The following is a 10,635-nucleotide window of genomic DNA, read 5'->3' as shown; positions in this document are numbered from 1 at the left end:
TCATTAGCACATTATCTTGATACTTACAGGACAATGATTAGCACATTACCTTTGATACTTTTTGCAGGACAATGACTCAGCTCAACCCAACCCCTTTCTGACTATATATTACTCTTCCTACACACTTGACACTGAGAGACACTGTCCTTCAGGGTTAGTCCTCTGAAGATGCCTGCCGCAGCTGCTGGCGAAACGTCAGGAAAGAAAATACCAAGACCACGGTCACACAGCCCGGATAACTTACAAGAACCAATGAACTCTGACCGTGAAAGCCTTCGACAATATCTTTTGATTTAATTTGAACCCGTTGGTTCTGGTCCGACACCAGAAAGGAGGCACCCTCCTTTCTCTCCCTGGCAAGCTGCATCTCTGATTGATTTACTGTTCTGGCCATGCTTTCTTCTAGTCTTCTTCTGGTGGGATAGGTCATTGTGCCATCTCTCCGCCCTGGGTGTGATACAATCACCCCCAGTGCATGGAGGCATTGGAATTTATAGAGGAATTTATAGAGGAGCTTTCTTGTTCCATCTCTGCATCCATGCAGGAAGCACCCACAGAACAGTGACTCATGCAGAGACACATGTGAGGGTGGGTCATTCTTGCTCTTCCACATTTTGAAAGTAAACTTTTTCTCGTGTCAAGAGACATACTAGTCCGGTTTTATCTTAAAATAACCTAAGAAGACCCACGCTAGAACAGGTCAACAATTCAACCATTCCAGTATTCTGCTTCCCATAGCGGTCAGCCATATGCCCCGAGAAGGCCTCAGAGCAGTGCACAGAGCCCAAAGCTTTCCCCTGCTGTTCCTCCCCCAGCAGGGAGCATTGCGAGCTATGCTTCCTCTAAACATGGAAGTTCCATTGAACCGTCAACAGTAATAGCCCTTTAGGAGCCATAAGAAAGGCCCTGCTGGATCAGACCAAGGCCCATCAAGTCCCAACAGTCTATTCACACAGTGGCCAACCGGGGGCCTCTAGGAAGCCCACAAACAAGACGACTGCAGCAGCACCACCATCCTGCCAGAGTTCCACAGCACCCAATATAATAGGCATGCTCCTCTGATCCTGGAGAGAATAGGTATGCATCATCATGACTAGTATCCATTTTGACTAGGAGCCATGGATAGCCCCGTCCTCCATAAGAACAAAAGGAAAGCTCTGCTGGATCAGACCAAGGCCCATCTAGTCCCAACAGTCTATTCACACAGTGGCCAACTGGGTGCCTCTAGGAAGCCCACAAACAAGACGACTGCAGCATCATTGTCCTGCCTGTATTCCAATTACCCAATAAATTTGGCCCGTTCCCTTTTAAAACCATCTAAGCTAGCATCCTGTGGCAGTGAGTTCCATAAGCCGATGACGTGTCACACCCCAGTGAAGGTTTCTCTGGAACTCATTGCCATCTCTCCCGTTTCAGGTTTTGCAACCTCTGCCTCTGTGAATTCGTACGATGTCCGGAGAGTCGAAATAACCCCGCTGGAGCAACGGAAGCTCACTTTCGACACCCACAGCCTCGTGCGAGACCTGGAAGCACATGGTGAGGCAAAGCACACTTGAACAGCAAAACCTGAGTCTTTGCTGTCACATTGACCTTCCACTATGGAGGGAGAATACAAAGCCTTAAATTCAATGTAGAAAAAGAAGAATTGGTTTTTATACCCTGCTTTTCTCTACCTTTAAGGAGTCTCAGAGTGGCTTACAATCACATTCCCTTCCTCTCCCCACAACAGGCACCTTGTGAGGTAGGTGGGGCTGAGAGAGTTCTGAGAGAACTGTGACTAGCCCAAGGTCACCCAGCTGGCTTCATGTGTAGGAATGGGGAAACCAACCCAGTTCACCAGATTAGAGTCCACTGCTCATATGGAGGAATGGGGAATCAAACCCGGTTCTCCAGTCCGCTGGTCATGTGGAGGAGTGGGGAATCAAACCCTGTTCTCTAGATTAGAGTCCACCGCTCTTAACCACTACACCACACTGGCTGTCTTGTAATTCATTTGCACCCCACCATTCTCCCCGATGATGACCCAAAGTGGCTTACATCATTCGTCTTTCCTCCATTTTATCCTCACAACACCCCTGCCAGGTAGGTTAGGCCAAGAAAGTGTGATTGGTCCAAGGTCACCCAGCGCGCTTCCATGGCACTAGTGGGGATTTGAACCTGGGTCTTACGGATACTAGTCCGACACTCTTAACCACTTCACCACACTTATAGTCTGCGTTCTCCTCCCTGTTCCTTGGTCTCTGGGCAAAACAGCAATTTTGCCTCACTTGTCTTTAAGGAAATGTCAGGCCAGATTCTTTCCCTCTTTTGTTTACTAGCAGAAGACATAGCATAAAGATACCTGGCAAGTGTAGCATCTCTATCTCTCACCTTTTTTATCATGCCTAAAGAAGCAGTGTGAAAATTGAGCCTTAATCGGTGTGAATTCCAACTTTGGCATGCGTGACTGCAGTCAAGGAATTAATAGCAACTTTTCAGCAGGTTTAGAATCCTGTTATTAAGTTTGCAAGCACTCCAGTGCAACGTAGATATTAAATTCTTATCTATCCTTTTGTATATTTGATACCGGAATGCTGCTGCTCTTTTCGTTGAGTGTCGATATCTTATTTACTACGTTTATTTGTTGAACGTTCCACCTTCCCAACTGGCATTCTGAACGAGCAAAACTGAATTCTTGTTTTAAAATGATGGGTGGTGGAAGATAGATACTGGAGTAAGATGGACTATACTGTATCTCTGTCTCTCTCTGGCCATTTATGCAGGGTCGATTTTGATGCTCGCTCAAAGCTGCTTTTTTAAATCCACCCTTTAAAATGACTATTCACAGTCCCGATGCAAGAGGAGAAAGTCAAACAAATTCCACCCCCCACCACTTGCGTGCTCCTTCGTTCCTTCATTTGCATAGCCATTAGCAATCTTTCCTTGAAGTTTCCTGCTTTTAATGTCGGGTCTTCCTCTCCCCCACCAGGCTTCGCAAAAGAACAGGCCCAAACGATTGTGTCGGCGTTAATGGCCCTGTCTACCGTCAGCTTAGATACCGTCTACAAGGATATGGTAACTCAAGCTCAGCAGGTAACTGATCGTCTGCTCTCATTCCTTGCTAGGGACACTGTCCTTGAACGTATGAAGCTGTCTTGTGTCTGAAAAGTAGTCCTATTCTTTTGGGCAGGGACGGGAAAGTCCGGGAGAGCCAGCGTGGCATAGTGATTAAGAGCAGTGGTTTGGAGCAGTGGACTCTGATGATGAAGAAGTTGGTTTTTATATGCCGACTTTCTCTTCCACATAAGGGAGAATCAAACCGGCTTACAATCGCCTTCCTTTCCCCTCCCCACAACAGACACCCTATGAGGTAGGTGGGGCTGAGAGAGCTCTAAGAGAGCTGTGACTAGCCCAAGGTCACCCAGCTGGCTTAATGTGGAGGAATGGGGAAACCAATCCTTTGCTTTGATTGTGGGATCCTGCATGGTGGGGAGAAGGTTGGAGTCACTGGGGATGTGTGGGGGAGGAGGTTGTTAATTTCCTGCATTGGGCAGCGGGTTGGACTAGATGACCCTGGTGGTCCCTTCCAACTCTATGATTCTATGATTCTAACCCGGTTGCCCAGATTAGCGTTTGCCGTTCATGTGGAGGAGTGGGGAATCAAACCCGGTTCTCCAGATCGGAGTCCACCACTCCAACCCACCGCTCTTAACCACTATACCATGCTGGCTCTGGAGAACCGGGTTTGATTTCCCACTCCTCCACATGAAGCCAACTGGATGACCTTGGACTAGTCACAGCTTTCAGCCTCACCTACCTCACAGGGTGTCTGTTGTGGGGAGGGGAAGGGAAGGTGACTAAGCTGGTTTGATTCTTCCTTAAATGGGAGAGAAAGTTGGCATATAAAAAACAACTCTTCTTCTATTACTTATAAAATATGTTTTCCACCCAGAGGAATGGAATGTTTCAAAAGTGGGCGTTCGTCTCCTTTAGGAGATAACTCTGCAGCAAATCATGGCTCACTTGGACTCCATTCGGAAAGATATGGTCATCCTGGAGAAGAGTGAATTTGCAAACCTGAGAACAGAAAATGAGGTATTCTCCCTTCCCCCCCCCCTGCCCAACTAGCACTGTTTATTTCCCAAGGGAAATGGTAGCCCTGCCAGTTTTGGGCGTCTTGCTGTGTCGCGTGGCGTGAAGATGCCTCCTACACAAAAATGGAAGCTTTTAACCAAATGTTACCATCAGGAGGTCGGCCCTGGTTCGTATTTGGATGGGGGACCACCGCAGAATCCCAGGGCCGCTATGCAGAGGAAGGCAATGGAAAACCACCTCTGAACGTCTCTTGCCTTGAAAGCCCTACGGGGTGACCCTAAGTCAGCTGTGACTTGGCAGCACACACATCCATACTGTGCGACTTCCTTGTTTGCAAAGGCCTCAGCTGACTCCACATTTCCCTCCCCTCTCTTTTTTGGGTACCTAGAAAATGAAAATCGAACTGGATCAAGTGAAACAGCAGCTCATGGTGAGTTGACGAGAACCCTTCCGACAGTCCTGCGGGGATTCAGACATTGCTCGGAAACCACTAATAGCTTGCAAGGGGAACAAAGATTCTAAGACTCGCGTGCTTCCTCTCTCCTGCGTGAACCTGCGGCTGACAACTTTCTCAGTCTAACTCGGCTCATCCTTCCCTGGTTTCGAATCCTCCTTAATTGGGCAAGAAACAAACCCTAACCCCAGCCTTCTCCCAACACGATCAGAGGAGGGACACAGAGGTAGAGAAGGAAATGGAAGATTTGAAACTCGTGAATAAATATGCGGTGTCCGAATGCACCCTTGGATTTTTGGGTGGAGCCTCAGCTAGTGAGGATAGAAAGACCGACAGGAACAGCCATAGAATCCTAGAATCATAGAGTTGGAAGGGACCACCAGGGTCATCTAGTCCAACCCCCTGCAGAATGCAGGAAATTCACATCTATCTCCCCCCCACACACACACAGTGACCCCTACTCCATGCCCAGAAGATGGCCAAGATGCCCTCCCTCTCATCATCTGCCTAAGGTCATAGAATCAGCTTTGCTGACAGATGGCCATCTAGCCTCTGCTTAAAAACCTCCAAGGAAGGAGCGCTCACCACCTCCCGAGGAAGCCTGTTCCACTGAGGAACTGCTCTAACTGTTAGAAGGTTCTTCCTAGTGTCTGGACAGAAACTCTTTTGATTTAATTTCAACCCGTTGGTTCTGGTCCGGCCTTCTGGGGCATCAGAAAACAACTCAGCACCCTCCTCTATGCGACAGCCCTTCAGGTACTTGAAGATGGTTATCATATCACCTCCTACTTCTCCTGTTCCTCCTCCTCTGGGGGCGGGGTGGAATTCATTGCAGCCCCCAAAGTGTCCACTGAGGAACCGCTCTAACTGTTAGAAAATTCTTCCTAATGTCTAGACCACTGGTTCCCAAACTTTTCGGGCCACCCCCCCCCTTGGTTCCACAAACTCAACCCCAGCACCCCCTATCCAATAACACAGTTGAGGGGGCCCACCACTAGCACTCACAGCCCACTGCCCCCTTGCCTCATAGTGCCCACCTAGGTAATCGCACTGCCCCCCAGGGGGTGGTACTGCCCACTTTGGGAACCACCGGTCTAGACGGAAACTCTTTTGATTTAATTTCACCCCGTTGGTTCTGGTTGGACCTTCTAGGGCAACAGAAAACAACTCTGTATAAGACAACCCAGTAAAAGACAGCTTCGTATCTTTACAAGTTTGTGACTCCGGTCCTTGTGAGTGAAAGAGTGGGGAGTGAAAGAGTGATCTTTCTGGGTTCTGTTTCTCGACCTCCGAAGAGAGCGATAGACTTTGAGAAGGGGGTTAGACGGGAACAGTACCTTTGTAGGTGTTTACACCCCACAGTGTGGTGTGTCTGAACTAGGGAAGGGCCTTGTTTCCAGGCATGTGCATTGTATGCAGAAGGTCCCGAGTTCGAGCCACAGCACTTCTTTTTCAAGGATCGCAGGGAACTGGTGTTTTAAAGTAGTTTTCCCTGCCTGGGACCCTAGAGACCTGCTCCCAGTGAGTTGGACCAGTGTCCTGACGTGAAGCAGTTTCATATTTATGTGTCCATGTGTGTATTCAATGCTTTCTTTTTATTTTTTAAAAACCCTTGTCCAAAGAATGAAACCAGCAGAATACGAGCTGATAACAAACTGGACATAAACTTGGAAAGAAGCAGGGTGACCGATATGGTAAAGAATTGTTTGCAAATCTCTCCCCCCACCCGGTGTACCCCATCTTCCTGCCCCTCCCGGTTCCACTTTCCCTGTGCCTTGTAATTTCTTGACTTTCCCCCCCCAAACCCCGCAGTTCACAGATCAAGAGAAAAAACTCATGGAAGCCACAACGGAGTTCCTTAAAAAAGTAAGTGTTTGGAGCGGGGCCACTTCTGGGAGCGGACAGGAAGCTGGTGTGGGGATGAAAAAGGGGAAGGCCAGAAGACCAGGAGAAGTGAATGTTTTCAGTGGGCAAGGTCTGACTACAGGGGCGTAGAGTCCGAGGAGTGACCGGATGGTCAGAGAAGAGGAGGCTGCGATAGTCCAGGCAAGAGGCGACCGAAATAACAAACTCGAATGCATCCCCTTGGGTAAGACCTTAAGAATATGAGAAGAGTCCTGCTGGATCGGACGAGTTTAGTCCAGCATCCCGCCTCAGAGAGCTAGCGTGGTGTAGTAGTTAAGAGCGGTGGTTTGGAGTGGTGGGCTCTGATCTGGAGAACTGGGTTCAATTCCCCCACTCCTCCACATGAGCTGCGGAGGCTAATCTGGTGAACTAGATTTGTTTCCCCACTCCTACATACAAGGCCAGCTGGGTGACCTTGGGCTAGTCACAGCTCTCTCTGCCTCACCTACCTCCCAGGGTGTCTGTTGTGGGGAAGGGAAGGCGATTATAAGCCGGTTTGATTCCTCCCTTAAGTGGCAGAGAAAGTCAGCATATAAAAACCAACTCCTCTTCTTACCTGGTCCAACCCTGCTTAGCAGCCGAGATCTGACAAGACTGGGCTAGCCTGGGCCATCCAGGTCAGGGCGAAATCTGTCTGATCCCCTTTTCAAGCTGTCTATGCCTGTGGCCATTGCTACATTCTCTGACAGTAAACCTCTGAATGGAAGACCTTGGTAAAGTGTGCCCATTCTCTTCTCAGCGTGGTGTAGTGGGTAAGAGCGGTGGTTTGGAGCGGTGGACTCTTAATTTGGTGAACCAGGTTGGTTTCCCCACTCCTCCACAGGAAGCCAGCTGGATGACCTTGGGCTAGTCACAGCTCTCTCGGCCCCACCTACCTCACGGGGTGTCTGTTGTGGGGAGGGGAAGGGAAGGTGCTTGTAAGCCGGTTTGATTCTTCCTTACGTGATAGAAAAAGTCGGCATGTAAAATCCAGTTCTTCTTCTTCTTCACCCTCTCTCTTTTTATTTAAGTGGTGTCTGTTAAAACTCTGTTCTTAACAAATGGGGGAAATCTAAGATTGTACCCTGGCATTTAGGATTCGAGCACCAACAAGGCCGTAACGGAAGTCAGAAATAAAATCGACTCTGAAATCGCGGCCCTGAAAACGCTCATGGAATCGAACAAGCTCGACACGATACGTTATTTGGCAGGTACGTACATGGCGAGAGCGTCCGTTGCCTTTTTGGGAGGCATTAAAACATATTCATTTTATTAAGGGCCCTCTTGTAAAAGTGCTTATGGTGCTCCTTTTCAAAGCCTGTCTCGGCTGTCTATGGAGGGGTGGGGCTAGAGGCCTGCTGAAATGTTGCACCGTTTATTTATTTATTCATTTTGTTCCTTGATACCCTGCCTTTCTCCCCAACGGGGACCCAAAGGGGCCTACATCGTTCTCTTCTCCTTCCATTTTATCCTCGCAACAACCCTGTGAGGTAGGTTAGGCTGAGGTAGTATGACTGGCTCAAGGTCCCCCAGTGAGTTTCCATGGCATGAGTGGTGAACACATGAACACGTGAAGCTGCCTTATACCGAATCAGACCCTTGGTCCATCAAAGTCAGTATTGTCTACTCAGACTGGCAGTGGCTCAGGTAGAGGTCTTTCACATCACCTACTTGCCTCGCCCTTTAACTGGAGATGCCGGGGATTGAACCTGGGACCTTCTGCATGCCAAGCAGATGCTTTCCTACTGAGCCACAGCCTCTCTCCATGGCTCTCCAGGGTCTCAGGCAGAGGTCTTTCATATCACCTACTTGTCTAGTCCCTTTAACTGGAGATGCTGGAAATTGAACCTGGGACCTTCTGCATTCCAAGCAGATGCTCTACGAACTGAGCCATGGCCCCTCTCCCAGGGTTTGATTCCCCGCTCCTCCACATGAGTGGCGGACTCTAATCTGGTGAACCAGGTTGGTTTCCCCACTCCTCCACATGAAGCCAACTGGGTGACCTTGGGCTAGTCACAGTTCTCCCTGAACTCTCTCAGCCACACCTGCCACACAGGTGTATTGTGGGGAAGGGAAGAGAAGGAGATTGTAAGTCTGTTTGATTTTTCCTTAAGTGGTAGAGAAAGTAGGCATATAAAAACAAACTCTTCTTCTTTGTTGGGTTATTTGGAAGGGTCTCCCCAAGTTCATAAGTGGGAGCTCAAAGTCTGGTGGGGGAAGAAGTTTCAGGGGCCCCCTGATGACGAGCTGAATATTTCATCAAGGTTTTAAGAGAACCCACCATTCCACAGGTGGATTAAAACCCTTTAACACATCCAGCCCAAATGTTGTCTTTTTGTCCTCTTTGTTTACAGCCTCTGTTTTCACTTGTCTTGCGATCGCTCTGGGATTTTATCGATTCTGGAAATAAAAGAAAGAGTCGCGGGAACAAAGGATTGTCACGAGCCCTTCTCGAACTCGCCTTCCGCGTGTCTTGGACTCGCCCTCTGGCAGTGCAGTTAAAGCCTTTTGCGTTGGTATGGATTTTCCAGCCTCTGTACCAAACAGGGTGTTGTCAGCAAGCCCGACAGACCCAGCCGCACGTTGTCAGTCCCTTTCACCGGACATTCCCACCTCCTGGAGGCCAGAAACACAACGGGCTCCCTTAGCGGGTAGAAGGTTTTGCCCGTCGTCACATATTCCACGTGCGTGTCTGGGTTTGTTCAGCTCTCCTCCGGCAGCTTCCCTAGCCCACGTTGCAACCCCCCTCCCCCGCCATGTTGTAGAAAAGAGCAAGAATCCAGAAGCACCTTAAAGACTAACAAAATTTCTGGCAGGGTATGAGCTTCCGTGAGCCACAGCTCCCTTCTTCAGGTACAGCTAGAATGCAGCCATTGTGGCTGTATCTGAAGAAGTGAGCTGTGGCTCACGAAAGCTCATACCCCGCCAGAAATCTTGTCATTCTTTAAGGTACTTCGGATACATCTTCAGTATCCTGGCTGTACGGAAGCCTTCGTCTCTTCTTCTGGAGTGATCGCTCAATCAGATCGGTGGGCCCTTAATCCCTGAGTTCTCCTTTGAGTTCCGAGATGCAGATCTACAGTAAGGGTCAGCGCACGTTGTTTTGCAAAGCATTTTGAAAACCCAAGAGTGGTATCACGACTGGCTGCCCTCTCCAGAGCCCCAGCTGTGTTGTAACGTAACCGAGTCAGGTCAAATAACCCAAACCACCTTTTAAATGAAAAGATTTATTAAGAAATTTTAAAAAGTCAAAGTAATTAAAATGCGAGTACAGTAATCTTAAAGGCACACTGGCAAAGAGAATAACAAAGTCTTCTAATTATACTTACAACTCTACTACATAGCTGAAGTTGCTCATTCTTAAGCTAAGCTGGTTCAGGCCTTAGTTTCTTGCATTGCAGCATTGCTGTAGCTGAGCAGAGTAACATGCTAAAGCAGTTCAGATGATGATGATAGTTAGCATAGAATAAGCATAGCTAAATTTATGGCAATCTGGATCCTAGTCAGATGACCCATGACTTCCAATCAGAAACAGTGGTTCAAGGAAACCTCTAGATGGTTCAGGCCGAACTGGGCCGTAGGAGTGAAGAGTGAGATCATTCCCCCCTCCCAACTTCCCACGGATGAAACTAGCTCCCAATTAGGCTGGTACGTTGGCTCAGCCTTGAACGGGTCTTATCTGCCTGGTAACAGGCTGCAGGTGCATCTTGTTATCCATGGTCTCTGCTAGGCCTCTACAATAACAGAGCAGCAGTTTCTTAAGCATTCAAAATGGAGAATAGTGATGCTAAGCAAAAGCTAACACTGAATGGCTTTTCCTGTCTTCACAAGTGGCTTTGAGGGTTCATTGTGGGATTCTTTGCACACTTACCCATTTGGATTTTTCGAATCTCCAACCCTTTTTGCATGCAACGTCTTCAGGTATCTGAAGTGGCAGGGTGTGAGCTTTTGTGAGCCACAGCTTACTTCTTCAGGTGAAGAAGTGAGCTGTGGCTCACGAAAGCCCACACCCTGCCGGAAATTTTGTTAGTCTTTAAGATGCTACTGGACTCTTGCTCTTTTCTACTGCTGCAAACAGACTAACACGGCTACCCATCGTGATCTATCCCCCCCACACAATGTAGTATATCTGCCCTTTCGTGTGGTTTGCAGTTCAGCTGCAGACCTGATCTAATGCATCCCCCAAATATGCGCACACTAAATGTTGTGTACACATAAAACCT

At 48.5% G+C, this 10,635-nt stretch overlaps 1 protein-coding gene across 1 annotated transcript; it reads left to right on the top strand.

Annotated features, from left to right (window-relative positions):
- The first annotated feature begins 1,355 nt into the window (after nucleotides 1–1,355).
- CCDC90B (coiled-coil domain containing 90B) lies at nucleotides 1,356–8,844 on the top strand. The gene is made up of 8 exons (XM_056858843.1): nucleotides 1,356–1,536; nucleotides 2,969–3,072; nucleotides 3,973–4,074; nucleotides 4,463–4,504; nucleotides 6,151–6,222; nucleotides 6,341–6,394; nucleotides 7,509–7,623; nucleotides 8,767–8,844. Exons 1-8 carry the CDS (start codon nucleotides 1,356–1,358, stop codon nucleotides 8,820–8,822), a joined length of 726 nt encoding a protein of 241 aa, XP_056714821.1. The 3' UTR covers nucleotides 8,823–8,844.
- The last annotated feature ends 1,791 nt before the right edge of the window (nucleotides 8,845–10,635 follow it).

Source organism: Euleptes europaea, chromosome 12 (genome assembly GCF_029931775.1).
Source record: "Euleptes europaea isolate rEulEur1 chromosome 12, rEulEur1.hap1, whole genome shotgun sequence".
In the NCBI taxonomy this organism is placed as follows: Eukaryota; Metazoa; Chordata; class Lepidosauria; order Squamata; family Sphaerodactylidae; genus Euleptes; species Euleptes europaea.
Note: the sequence above shows the minus strand (reverse complement) of the source record. Positions and strands in the feature narration are given on the sequence as shown.